Source organism: Gallinula chloropus (assembly GCF_964237585.1).
Source record: "Gallinula chloropus genome assembly, chromosome: Z".
In the NCBI taxonomy this organism is placed as follows: Eukaryota; Metazoa; Chordata; class Aves; order Gruiformes; family Rallidae; genus Gallinula; species Gallinula chloropus.
Genome location: NC_140089.1, coordinates 37,677,502 through 37,691,599, shown reverse-complemented (window position 1 = coordinate 37,691,599; position 14,098 = coordinate 37,677,502). Strand labels below are relative to the sequence as shown.

Below are 14,098 nucleotides of genomic sequence, written 5' to 3'. Positions count from 1 at the left end.
AATGAGACAAGAACAGTTTTAAGTGGAGAGCAAACTGCAACCACCTTGGAGCTGGGGAGGCAGCAGCCATGAGGATCATGGGTTTATTTCAGTGACCTTGATAAAGCTGCAGCAACACTGGCAAGCATACTGCCCCTTTCAGAGACCTTGCTCGCATTACATGCCTCAGGGTGCTGTCACTACTGCACAAGAGCATCATGTTATTACTTAAAAAGGGTTAAAAAAATAATGCTCACTCAGAAGTCTTTTAAACTGAAACATATTTTAGTAAACAGGCTATATGCAGACAAATTTTACAATGTGTTTTTTTTTCCCCTTACCCACTTCTACAAAGCTTCCATGAGCTAAAGCAATATTCCACTCCAGCTTCTGAGGATCCCAGGTGTCAATGAAATAACTGAGTATGTGTTTCTCACCGAGTTTCAGCACAGCTCAAGCCATGTTAGAACAACAACATCCCATCAGTGAAAAGCAAATTTTTTTTTTTCATCTTGTAAGTCTTGGGGAGAATGTTACAGGATTAAAAAAGAATCCAAAACATTCGGATAGGAAACCTCTTGGAACTGGTGGTCCTGATGTCTGAACAGTAATATCCTCTCACGTGTGAAGAGTTTTCTTTGTTGGGTAAGATATGGCATGCAGCTACCACCCATAAGCTTTAGTCCACACTGCTTTCTTCTTAAACTCTGAAACAGATCTCAAGGCCAGGAGTGTAACTGCGAAGACAAGGACAAGTGACATTAATTTGTGCAGTCCAGACTGGAAAGGATGTGAGAATGTTCTTTCTAGTCACTTTATTAACACAGGCATAGATTCAGTTCTCCTTTTACTGACTCTTTTCATGACTTTTTCCCTTCCTAGCTTGACAGCTTCTGATGTTACTTCTGCAGCTCACAAGATACACTAGACTCTACACCCCTCTGAAATGTGATGCTGTACTAGGCCTTTCATCTGCTTTATGGCATGTCTCCTACTGATACCATTATCACATCACAATAATTAGACTATCACTTTCAAGTGACATATAGATCAACCAACACTGCAGGAAGTTTGAAATCAAGGAGTAGTGATTCAACAGGTGAGACAGGAGTCTCTGGGAAGGACAGAAGTACAAACTACAATGTCTTAAGGCCTCTGCAGTTCACCAATTGGAAGTGCAATTCGCCAGTCCCTCAGTTTAATTTGAAAGGAGCGTGTGTTTTGGCAAATAACCAAACCACTAACCAAACCAGTCACACTGTAGTCATCCAGAAGGGGGTTTTGGATTCTACTTGGAAGCAGAAATCCAATAGAAAGCTCAAGGGAAACTACTTATCTCAATCAGGCCATACTGAGAATATCCTGTGTATGCTAAAATCCTCTGATGTGCAGAGGAGGTTCTCCAATAAATCCCTCGCCTTGTTTCTGGTGGAGATGAGTAGTTGCAACAGAGGAACTCTGAAATGTATCACAGAGTGTCTAAAGACTGCAGACTCTCAGCACAAGGCTAATTATCCTAGTAATGCAGGAGCTTACAACTAAACATCGTGGTGCCATTTGTAGGGCCAACAAATCGGGTGATTCAGAGGAGGTGCCTTGTGTTAATAGAAAGGAGCACACGCAGACTCACATCTGGTGTGAGTGTCTGTGGTGTGTCTTAAAATGACCTGCACAGATTGTATTCACAATCCTACATGTATGAGCAGTGGAGTACATCCTAGGGCCACAGGCCATTACTGTAATTCAAGATACCGTGCAATTCCCATCTAGTTTTTCAGGCATCTTTTCAGCAACCCTCATTCCTCTGTCCTTTCTTGTTAGGCCTCCCTACTAGGCTTCCACTGCCTGTCTCCTTTCCCCACAGCTCAGTCCTCAGTTGTACCTGAATAAACAGTTATGTGATTTCTACTGCGGTGCAAGAGGGTTTCCAAACAGTATGTTTCACTTCATTTTTAAAGGTGACTTCAAAAACAACTGACAGATCTATCACTGAAACACACTTCTAGGACCAGATGTACCTTCAGGCCCTTGGATCTTCAGTGGCATATTGCAAGCACCAGCAGGTAAGACAGCAAACACATGGAGGTGTTACAGACAGGAATGATAACTTGCCTGTGAAGGTTTCCTTCAAGACAAAACATAACTCTCTTCCATGTGCTAACAGCAGAGGTTCATCTCACTCCTTTTAACAACTGATAGTTATGGAAAAATAAGGACCCAGTTAAAAATACTTACCTTTCAGCAGGTCAGTGGAAGATTTTGATAGTACTTCCTTAGGATTTTCCACCATATTGATCAGCCAGTCAATAAACTAAAGGAAAAAAATATATAAAGGAAAATCTGATTAAAAAAGCCTCTGTATCACAAGACCGCACATTCCTTTCAGTCTGACAGACAACATCTGATTGCTGCTAATCTCATAGTTATCTAATTAGAGGTGGTGGCCAATCAAGCTTCTGCCCAAACTACCCAAATGCCCTGGAGTACATCTCACTGCCAGTTACTGGACGGCTGCAATACGGCCTCCCTTGAGCCACCTCTTCACTGGGCTGAACAAACCCAACTCTCTCAGCCTGTGTTCACAGGAGAGGTGCTCCAGTCCTCTGATCATCTTGGTGACCCTCCTCTGGATGTGCTCCAACAGCTCTGTGTCTTTCTTCTATTGGGATCCCAGAGATGGACACAGTACTCCAGGTGAGGTCTCGCAACAGCAGAGTAGAGGGGCTGAATCACCTCCCCTGAACCGCTGCTCTTGCTGGTTTTGATGCAGTCCAGGACACAGCTGGCTTTCTGGACTGCAAGCACACACTGCTGGCTCGTGCTGAGCATTTCATCAGCCAGTGACCCCAAGTCCTTCTTCACAGGGCTGCTCTCAGCCATTCTCCACCCAGCCTGTGCCTGTGACTGGAATCGCCCCAACCTCTGTGCAGGACCTTGCATTTGGCTTTCCTGAACTTCACGTGCTTTGCACAGGTCCACCTCCCAAGCCTCTCAAGGTCCTTCTGGAAGGCATCCCTTCCCTGCAGTGTGCTGACTGCACCACATGCTGCCTGGTGTTGTTGGCAGGCTTGTTGCAGGTGCACTCAATACCACTGTCCATGTCACCCACAAAGATGTTAAACAACGCCAGTCCCAATACCCATTACAGCAGTATTTCCACGTATCTCAGCCACAAGCAATCTACATTAGGCTTGCCATATGAGGCACAATTTTCCCCACTTATTTTCAACTTACACTTGAAAATGAGTAACAAATGCTACAATCACTGATTGCCCTAAACTGCCATTGTGGTGAACTGCAGAGGATCTGTCTTTCAGTGTTAGAGACTGACTTGTTACCAGCAGCTGCCAACACTCCTCTCCCAGCTGTACCCTCTCAAGAGTCTGACATGCAATGTTTTCTGTTCTTTGCAACTTTCACATTTTACTTGAGAATTACATTGAATCTTTTTATGTCATATCTGATTGCAAATAAAGAAAACTAGGTCACAAATCAGATGCAGTAGATACAGAGGAAGTAACTGCTCCACGTAAGACTTGAGCTGAGGACTAAAAATGGGTGTTTGGAAAATGCTTGCCACTCTTGGAAAATGCTTACCACCACATGCAATTTTACCTTCAGTGTTTCTTCTTTCCAGGGCTCTTTAGCCAGCAAGAGGGAAATGCTGTTTGGAAGGAGAGTGAGAACCTCTTGCACAGCCAGCTTGTCGGTGGGTTGCTTGCCAAGGTAATCCTCAGATAACTCCAGTAACGTTGTTTGGTGATCCCACGGTGACCAGTTCGCACTGAGGCCAAGCAGTAACGGTGTGCCATGGTCAGCCCAGGTCACTACAGAAGCTGCAAACAGCCACAGGAGAAAATCTAGGCACTAAACATGAGAAAGGCAAAAATGCACTTCAGTAAATTAACAACATGGAAAGAAAAAAAAACAAAAAAAAAGAAGAAAAAGCCGCAAAACCCCCCTCAGCCCAACACAAAAATCCAGACGGCAGCTTGCTCTTCAGAACGTCTTGCATTTTGAATGTAAGATGAATTCTCAGAACTAAAAAGTTCTTTCTCTTATGCTTTCAAGCAGTGCAAGGCTTTTTCTGGACTCCAAATCAAACTAAAATGCCTTCAGAAAGAAAAGCAAACCCACTTCTTCTACAACTGTCTTTTAGATTAAGGCTGACTGATGCTTCATTTAAAATGGGGATATAACTTCTCTAGAGCAAACAATGTTGAGGAAAATGGGAGGTCGCCACCCTTGTGGCACTACACAGGTTGGGAATTACTGCAGCAATGTAATGAATGCCTTTCTGATCTGCACAACTGCGTATTTTATGTCCTCAACTGACAACTTACACAGTCAAACAGATGTCAAATGCACAGTATTATTTCCTTAAAACTGTACAAGCCCTCTTAGAAACAGCAGTTACAGAGTTTTGACCCACTTAGTTCTGTTAAATCCAATTTTTTCCTTTAATTGTTTTAAATACAGTAAATTTGAAGTAATGATTCCCTTTAGTTGCCTTTGGCTTCTATCATAATTCAAATGACGTGATCATTTTAAAGGGAGAGTTTTATATACACATAACTTCATCAAAATTGAGATGATTTTCTCTGTGGGGGTATGATGACACATCTTCTAAAACAAAGCCATGGGGGATGACACTTACTGCTGAGGAAGAACGTGAAATACATCAAACCCTCCTTTTTTTTTCCTGAAAGCTGCAAATTATTTTCATAGCACATACCTCTTTGAGATCTACGTTTTGTATGGTGATTGACTTGTAAGCTAAACTTCTGATGTAGCACATCAGGTCTAGCAGCCAGTCCATTCTTTTCATCACTCCTGGAAAAAGAACAAGAACACTGATTCACACAACTCCAGAATGCACCGTTTTCCACTGAAAAGCAAGCACAGGGCATCACTATTGCAATTAAGGACTGACTGGAAGAGCACTGATCACCAATACCATGATCACATTTGCTTCATGGGTGCCACTGACAGAAAGCATAGAGGAATTTAAACAGTACAAAAGCTTTGCTTATAATGCAGGCAATGCACTGAACACACAGAAAAAGGAATTCACAATGGGGGTTATTAGTTATTAGTGGCAGCCTGTGGGTCTCACTAACCCACTCTGAACACCTGACTGCTACAGAATCCCAAAGAGTCTGCACTAATACTTCATCCATGTCTAGCACTGATGTCACTGTGCATTGGGTAAGAATGTGGGGAGCACTGTAAAAATCTTCCTGCAGTGCAGAGAACATCAGTAAAATACAGTGAAGGCATGCAGATAAAATGAGACCTCAACCCAAGGATGTAACATATTCCATTGATTCAGATTCTGCTGTCAAAAATCCACTATAACTCCTACACTTCACCTTTGATACGTCCTTTCACACGCTACTATCTCCTTGTAGTCTTCACCTGTGCCCTCTTTCACATTGCTGCCTCTTTGGTATGAAGCCCCACTTCACTCATTCAAAACTCACTGCTGTTTCAAACTCTTCAACCACAGCTGGCAGCTAAGGTGCCTAACAGCACAATGCTTTGAAGTTGTTCTGTAAACACAGGCAGCCACAGTGCCTTCTGCCATGAAAATGAGGTGACCTCCTTCTTGCCTCCCTCTGTTCCTCTTTCTTCCTCCTGCATCTTCCTGCGTGATTCTGTTACTTCTCTTGCATCAGCTCCAGTGCTTTATCAGACAGCCCTAGCTGAGCCAGCCCAACTCATTAACCCAGCAGATAACTATCTGCTATGGTTATGAAAACGAAGAAGGGCAATTTGTTTCCTGTGTTAAGTCAGCACAAGAAGTTCAGAAAACTGAGCTATCTCCTTGGCTCAACCAGTCTCATGGAAACACACGCCTACCTACTCTGTCACACAGGGCTCCCTCAGACACAGGATCTGATGGTTAGCAGAGCTGCACTGTTAATGATCTCTGATGTGCTACGCACATTTCCAACGCTACCCTGCACTGAAATTCTAAAAAGACTAGGAGACACACATCTAGGCACAGACACAGATCTAGACAAAACTCTGGTCTGCAAACCTCCTGACTAATAGCTGATACAGAGAAACATAAAGGAGAAAAACACAAAAGCAGTATTTGATACAAGTACTTGAAGGGCAGAAAAATTCCAAAGACTGAGTAGATTCCAATGTGGAGAAATTTGGAAACACTTGGGTTAAGCCATCTTAAAAATATTTTAAAATAATCTAATCTACTGTAATCTCTACTCCACTCTGGTGAGACCCCACGCCACACAGCTGTAACTGTGTCCAGCTCTGGGGTCCCAGTACAAGACAGACCCTGAGCTGTTGCAGCGAATCCAGAGAAGGGCCACCAAGATGATCAGCAGCCTGGAGCAACTCTCCTGTGAGGACAGGCTGAGAGAGATGGGCTTGTTCAGCCCAGAGAAGGCTCCAGAGAGACCTTATAGCAGCATTACAGTAGCTAAAGGAGGACTACAGGAAAGCAGGAGAGGGACTGTTTAACAGGGAGTGTAGTGACAGACCAAGGGGCAATGGCTTTAAACTGAAAGAGGGCAGGTTTAGATTAGAAAGGAAGAAATTCTTTCCTGTGAGGGTGGTGAGGCACATAGACAGGTCGCCCAGAGAAGCTGTGGCTGCCCCCTCCCTGGCAGTGTTCAAGTCCAGGTTGGATGGGGATTTGGGCAGCCTGGCCTAGTGAAGGTGTCCCTGTCCATGGCAGGGGTGTTGGGGCTAGATGATCTTTGAGGTCCTTTCCTCCCCGACCCGTTCTGTCATTCCATGAATCACTAGATTCACTGATTTCTGTTTATTTTTTTGTTGATCCTTCTTTAAGCCAGATCTTACCTGTGTTTTCATGGCTCACAATACGAGCATGATAGAAACTATGCAAGAGCATCCATAACATATTTTCTTTCTGGTGATATCCTGTTAGAGTATTGATCACAGCATTCAACTTCATCAGAGGCAGTCTGCCTTGAGAAATTAAATACGCTGTCATGAACGTGGCCTTCTCCATATTGTTCTGAAAAGGCAATTAAAAATATGTAAAATTACAACACGTTTTTCCTCTGGGAACAGTAGTTGCTGCATTTCTCTTTACAAAAAAAAAAAAAAAAGGAAGAAATTACTTCAATATATACCAGACCTATTTTTCAACACAAACTATTAAAAAAGAGATGGCACATATTACTTGAATTTTACACTTCCAAACAGTCTAGAAAATTGCAAATCAGTAAAGCTTGGCGGTTTTCATACTGCTTTAAATGTTACATTCCAGTTAAAACTGAAATGAGACAGCTTGACAGTTCTGGAGACCTAAATATTCTTTCAAGGCAAATTCACTGCACGGACAAGAAGCGTCTTCTCAAATGGGTTTTTCTAGTGTGGAAATAAGAACTCAAAGACTTAAGGAAATGACAGTTCAACTTCCCTAACCTATTTAAATGCTTGATTTGCTAGTCAATCTGCCAGTAAACAGAGCAACATGTTCTTATGTCATGGATGTCTCCTTATAACAATATGATCTGAAACCATCAAGTCCTTCCAGACAGGTAAGTTCCTTAGCATTTCAGTGGGTAAGAATTCTGCTGCTAGCTGATTCCATTGGTGAGCGGGACAGAAGCTGAAAGCTTTTCTATTCCACTGTCATCCTTAGCCATCTTGTTCACCAGGAAACACTCTTGAGTGTGAATGGAAATACAGCCCATTCAGTCAAGAATGGAAGGCTGCTCAGTCACTTTTTTACAGAAGCAAGGATCCACTGGTTCGAGCACAGCTAGTCAGAGGTATGCATTTTCTCTCTCTGTATGTTAACTGAAGAGGGCTATGCCTGATGTCTGCACCTAACAACACTCCTGTTCTCCTGACAGAGTCCTGTTTAAACTTGACCAAGTTACTTTAATTCTCCAGTTCAAAGCTCCCAGGCGAAATCAGTAGCATTTCAGTTGCCTTGGGAAAGTTTTGGATATGGGTTCTTAACACTTTTGCTTCTCTCTGCTGCCTGCAAATCAGCCCGAACAGTCTTACTTGCACAGCAGATAATCAATGTTCTCAATGAGCTAGGACACTCTGATGACGAGGAAGATAGTAAGACATGCTTGTTTCATGGGATTTGGTGATAGAAGACGAGGAGTAAAACATCATTACCTTAGAGATTTGGACAATGCGATCAATCTCTGAATCACCCATTTCTGAGATACATTTTGCTACATCAATATACATCTCCACATCACCCCTCTGTAAACAGAAAAGTAAATGTATGTTTAGATGTATACTTTCAGATGTCTTCATCTTCCTGGTAAGTCCAGGAACTTTGCTAATGATCATGAGGAATATTTAATCCAGTCTTCAACCTTGTTTTATTTATTTTAGAAATTCTGTACTTCCTGGGGACTTCAGCGTAGTGAATTATTAAGGAATAATGGTATCTGAAAGCTTTCAGAGTTTGCTTTTTCTTTGAATAGAAAAGTGACCTTCCTTGAAGATATTTTCTGTAGCTAGATAGTTCCTTTAAATCATTGTGAGAAGCGGAAACCTCTGAGGTGTGTGTGAGAGGATGGTAGTGGTGGAAAACCCACCTTCTGATTGTTCTCTGCTTCTGTTTCAATAACATTTATTTCAGTACTAATATTGCATTCTTCCATTACCAAATCAATTATGAACAAAAAGTGTAAATTAAATTGGTTTCACAACTCAGTCATATTCTAAAGAACATACAAAAATAACTTATATTGAGACCAGGCACGCATGTTAACTACTATCACTAAAAATGTTGAAACCACTTCATGTTTCAAATCTGATGGGTCAGTGCAAAATGATGGGACCTACCATCAGTAAAAATACCCCATTACAGTGTTCATACACATCATACTTACTCCTTACCTTAACTTCATTTGGAAGAAGCTCAAATATTTTCTCCACAGACTGGCAGAGAAAGTTCCAGCAGTACTGAGCAGGGTCTGAAAGTTTCATTGCTTGTATGAGACCTTGTACAACACACTTGCAGATCTCTGGGTTTTTTGTGCGTTTTTTTGGATCAAATTGTTGCATCAGAAACACTTCTATAAAAGACTGTAGTTTGTCTTCTGCAACATGTTTCATCCACAGGGACAAGGACATGAAGAGGTATTTCTGGGATTTAATCTGAAAAGCAAAAACTTTTACTTAGTTTCAGATCCTAGCTCTTCACCTACCTGCAACTATTGTTTTAAAGGATGAAATTATAAAACAGTGGCTAAACCCCACTGAAAAAAGCACTCAAAAAGTCATAAATACTTCACAATTCTTCTTCCCTCTTCCAATGAATTGCTTGAATTAAATAGTTCAAACATGTCAATACTCCATTTTCCTTAAAAACTTTCTTTCAATTAACCATAGGTGTCATTGTACTCGCAGGGCAACTGCAGTTTCCCTATATAGTGCCCACTACATTCCAACATAAAGCATACAGACTGACTAGCTAACCCAGGACAGAACTGTGGTATTGTATTCCTGGCACTATTAATATTGCTAGCTAGTGAGGAAGAATTAATAATTACTTTGAAGGAGCCCCAAGTTTACACAGCCTGTGGCTGAGCCCTTTTTGTGACCTTAAGTTCCCCCTGCAGTAAGAAGCTGGTGCTCAAAATAAAATCTGTCTTTTTTTGGTACCTTCCAAATTATGTATCTTACAATTGCCAAGTGTTTATCTATCTGTGGAGGCTAATGAATTTAAAATTTACAAGACAAAAATACCTCTAGAAGAACTGGAAGAATTCACAGAAATCCACAATGAATTTTCTGAGAATTGTCATGAACCTGCTCCTTAATGCATATAAACTGACAGAACTGCAGGTAAGTGCACTGTGGGATCCAGGGAGTTCTACATACTGTATCACTGAGTCCATCACTGAGGGTGAGACCAAATTTGATAATAGGCTAGTTGCTGGCTCACTACAGAATTAAGGAAAAGTTCTAAAGAAATAACATGGTTACTAGATCAAGAAACAATGCTGAAAGAAGCATGATTGCTTTTGGACAGATAAGTGGGACTTCTTTCTAAGACTATCATCTTGCATAATAAAAGATACTTTTTCTCCCTAAATGCCATGCCTTTTTAACCTTTAGGTTATCAGAGCTATAGCATTACATGAGAGAGAGGAAAAAGGTCTCAAATTGTAAGTAAAACCAATGTAGCACATCTAAAATCTACCTTGAATTTCAAGTACCCAGAATAGCCTTTATCTCACTACAAGTATTTGCTAAACAATATTTCTGCAGAATTCTGAACCCAGTAATCCTTTTCTGGGAGACATGGATGTCCTTTTCATGAAGACATCCTTAATATCATCACTGAGGACTCTTATAGGAAAGTGCTGAGGTCCCAAAAATTTTCTGACAGACATACACTGAGACTGTAGACAAAGGGAGGTGCCACCCACATTCCCAAGAGCATTGCTGCATTTTGAGACGATTGGGCTTGTGTCGCAGCCAGTTGAAGGCAGAGATGTTTTACCTCATCACCTAAAGCAGAAGAAAACAAACAGAAAGCTTTTAACACATACATGTTAGACGTCTCTCCCATTCAAGCACGTTCAGCAAGAAATAAGGTTTGTCCAACTTAATTTCAATTAATTTGATAAAAAAGTGAGGTAATGGTCAAGAAAAGTAAGAATTAAAGGACTCCTTGTCAAATAAAGCAAAAATTTAATCTACAGATGGAAAAAAAAATCAGTCAATATTCTCTTCCACTAAATGCAGGAGTAATTATCTTAGTATGTTTCTACTCTTCCATGCTCATACAGTATGTCACAGAACAGGAGTCAGTCACTTACTGCTGTGGGTACTTGGTTGCAGCATTCTCCAGGTTAACATGTGTGAAGATCTTACCGTGCACAGAGGCTGTAATGGTTATGAAATGAAATCCTTATTGGTTTCTCTTTAAAATCCCCTTACAAGGGGCAATGGCTGCAAGTTGGAGCACAGGAAGTTCCGCACCAACATGCAGAAAAACTTTTACACAGTGAGGGTGACAGAGCCCTGGGACAGGCTGCCCAGGGAGGTGGTGGAGTCTCCATCTCTGGAGATATTCAAGACCCATCTGGACGCCTCTCTGTGCAATATGAGCTGGGGAGCAGCTTTGGCAGGGGGGTTGGACCCGATGATCTCTCGAGGTCCCTTCCAACCCCTACAATTCTATGATTCTGTGATTAACGACTGGCACAGCCTGTTTCTTAGCAGAATAACTAGTCGTAAGTATGCTGAAGAGGTACTCTGAACAATGGCATGGCTTCCATATAGTTCATGACTGCTACAGCAACATAAGGACAAGTAATTTAAGTATTGTACTAGCATTTGACCCATCAGACAGAAGATACATTACTGTTAAATGTCAGCATAAAACTTAAATGAGCTTTGCAAGTTAAAATGTTCTTTCCATAATGACGGTGGCAACCTATACAGTATGACTTTTACAAAGTTCACTAACATCAGTGCATGAACAAAGCAAAGATTCAAGAGTCTAGTATGAGACTCTTTGAAATAAAACATCTTACATGAGAAGGTGCAGAACACGGGAAGGGTGAAATTGTAAGAAGAGACTTTGGTAACCCATTCAAAAACTCTCTCTAGCTTGGACTGCTAGGACACAGGTTATGACTTGACTGTGACTGTTCACTGCAAAGCATTACTGAATAACAAACAGGTACTATTTCAATCACATGGTATGGTTTCTGCTCAGCAACAACTGTAATAAACCTTGTAAGATGGGAAAGCAACCTTTTGTCTTCAGTATATTTATAGATGAACAGCAGAATTTGTGAAACATTTAAGGTTCATAAAACTAGTCATGAATTCAGGTATGAATAACAGTGACATAGAGAATCTGTGAGAACTGAGCATACAGTCTTAATTTTCATTTAAATATTAATGAAATAGCATTTTTCCAGAAAAAGTGTGTTAGGCTGACACATTTCTAGGCAGGCTAGTAGGTAATAATACCCAAAGTGTATGGAAATGTAGGCTATGCTGCTGCCTGAAGTCAATAAAAACACAGCCACGAATCAGTACACTGATTCCTCTGGAATTCCCCTGATTTACAGAAGTAAGACTCTGAAGTGAAAAAACAGGAATAAAAAATCCCCCATACATTTAACAAGTTTCAGCTATTCATAAGGTTGCACAAAAATTTGCGTCAGCAAGCATCAGCAGAGCTCAGTGTAGGAAATGCTTTCACTTATTCTTTCTTACAGAAGATGTTACAATCAACTGCAAGAATACCAAGTAAAACAGAAATTGCAGCTCACAAAAGGTGCTTAATATGTAGCCAAATCTTTCTCTATCTATGAAGCAGTTGTTCCTCTTAGGGCAGTTCCATGATTTCTAGTGCTTTTACCAGCATTGTGTCCAAGTAAAATAAATGCCAGAAAGAAATAAGAACAACTTTCCATATTCTAGGCACTACAGCTCATCAATTTAGACAAAATAGCACTTGCCCAAAACATTTGTAAAAGAATCTTTAAGGCCAGTAACAGCAGTTACATAAATCAGGAGAAACAAAACTCAGTGTAATCAAACAAGGGAATACTGAACTTTGCCGGGTTTTTTTTTAAGGAAATGAGTTTGCAAGTCAGACACTTTTATCAACGAAAACAGGCACCAACAGATATCCTGAGTAGAAAAAAAAACACCATACAGCCTGTCAAACATAGTACTTCAGGATAAAAGCCACTTTCCAGCATGAAGAAAAAAACGCTCTTGTAAGCACTGACACAATCAGGATCATGATGTAAAAAGAGCTGTGCTTTCCTCTGTCACCTGGTTTAACTTAATAGAAAATGTGTTTCAAACCAGTGGTAGCTAGGTGTACTACAGAGCTGCTCAAGCTTGTGACAAAGCTGCTTGCAGCGTCTCACAAAGACACTGAACAGGCATTTAGTGGCTATTGAGAATAAGATACAATTAGTTCAGTTTCATGATGGGCTCTTCTTACTGTAAATAGTTGAAGTGAAAGATTCAGCTCAATTTCACCAGTGGTTTAGGGAACTTCCAATATGGCTCCAAACTTCTCAGCTCTCATCTTCCTTAGTCTTATTCTTGAGTTAAAACAAAACCTGTCCACGCAGCGATCACAAATACAGGCTTGCAAGCATTAAAATGTTGGCCTTGAAATAATAATAAACACTTCAATGTCTGCAATAACTTCAAGACCCAAAGAAGGTTCTAAAGTCTATGACAGTTGTGTCAGTAAAGAAGTCTTATGATAAGTACAAAAGACTTAATAGAAAACTATTAATCTTACCAAAGTTTAGCCTCATCAAAGGAGAAAGAATGGATGCCCAGTTTACAGGTGGATACTGATGGCTTTCTCCAACTAAAGCAATGGGTGCCAGTGCAACTTTAACCAGCTCAGCTGGGACAGATTCAGGGCCTACAATAGAGCATTTAATCAGTATGAATTTTATACACACACATTTGGCTAAACACCTCAGGAAAAAAGAAAAGTGTGAACAGTGCATTGAAGACCAAGCAGTTGTGAAGAACAGAAAAGCATTACAAAATCACTGTTATTTCTTTTTGCACCTGAGAATTAGCTATCTGTCTGTAAGGAACAGTTGTACTTTTAACATGAAAGTCCAATCAAAAAAGGCTTTTTGTTGCTGATAAAGAGAAATTGTTGGGCTGCCTCCCTTTGAACCAATCTATGAGTTAATTACATCTCATCTAGCAGGGTAGTATCTTTGCATTTATTGGTGGGAGAACAGTGAAGTCTTCTGACACTGTGCTCCTTCCCCAGCCTATAGGTGCAGGCCATAAAAACTGGCAGTCAGGTGCTAAATGTTCATATGTTGTGTGTCACTTAATCACAAGGAAACAACTCAGTGAAAGTACTCCTGGAAGGAAAGCACTGGCTATTTGAAATGGAGTAGCTGTAAGGCTGCACTCCAAGACATCTTTCTTACACCAGCACTCCTCACTCAAGAGCATGCTTACTTCAGGTTCCTTCACATTTATTGCACAAGGAATGGTTTGGGTTGGAAGACCATCTAGTTCCAATCCCTCTGCCATAGGCAGGGACACCCTCCACTAGACCAGGATGCCCAAAGCCCACTCCAGCCTGGCCTTCAGCACTGCCAGGGAGGGGGCAGCCATGGTC

At 41.1% G+C, this 14,098-nt stretch overlaps 1 protein-coding gene across 1 annotated transcript in view; it reads right to left on the bottom strand.

Annotated features, from left to right (window-relative positions):
• Positions 1-258: 258 nt before the first annotated feature.
• FOCAD (focadhesin) overlaps positions 259-14,098 on the bottom strand; it is a gene marked incomplete at its 5' end in the record, with an annotated part of 102,206 nt that continues 88,366 nt past the window's right edge. Inside the window, 9 exons of the mRNA XM_084278295.1 lie at positions 259-716; positions 2,215-2,290; positions 3,595-3,846; positions 4,715-4,812; positions 6,811-6,988; positions 8,113-8,202; positions 8,848-9,108; positions 10,352-10,467; positions 13,244-13,372. Coding sequence (XP_084134421.1) covers positions 643-716; positions 2,215-2,290; positions 3,595-3,846; positions 4,715-4,812; positions 6,811-6,988; positions 8,113-8,202; positions 8,848-9,108; positions 10,352-10,467; positions 13,244-13,372 — 1,274 coding nt within the window. The 3' untranslated portion in view covers positions 259-642. The remainder of the gene's footprint in view (positions 717-2,214; positions 2,291-3,594; positions 3,847-4,714; positions 4,813-6,810; positions 6,989-8,112; positions 8,203-8,847; positions 9,109-10,351; positions 10,468-13,243; positions 13,373-14,098) is intronic.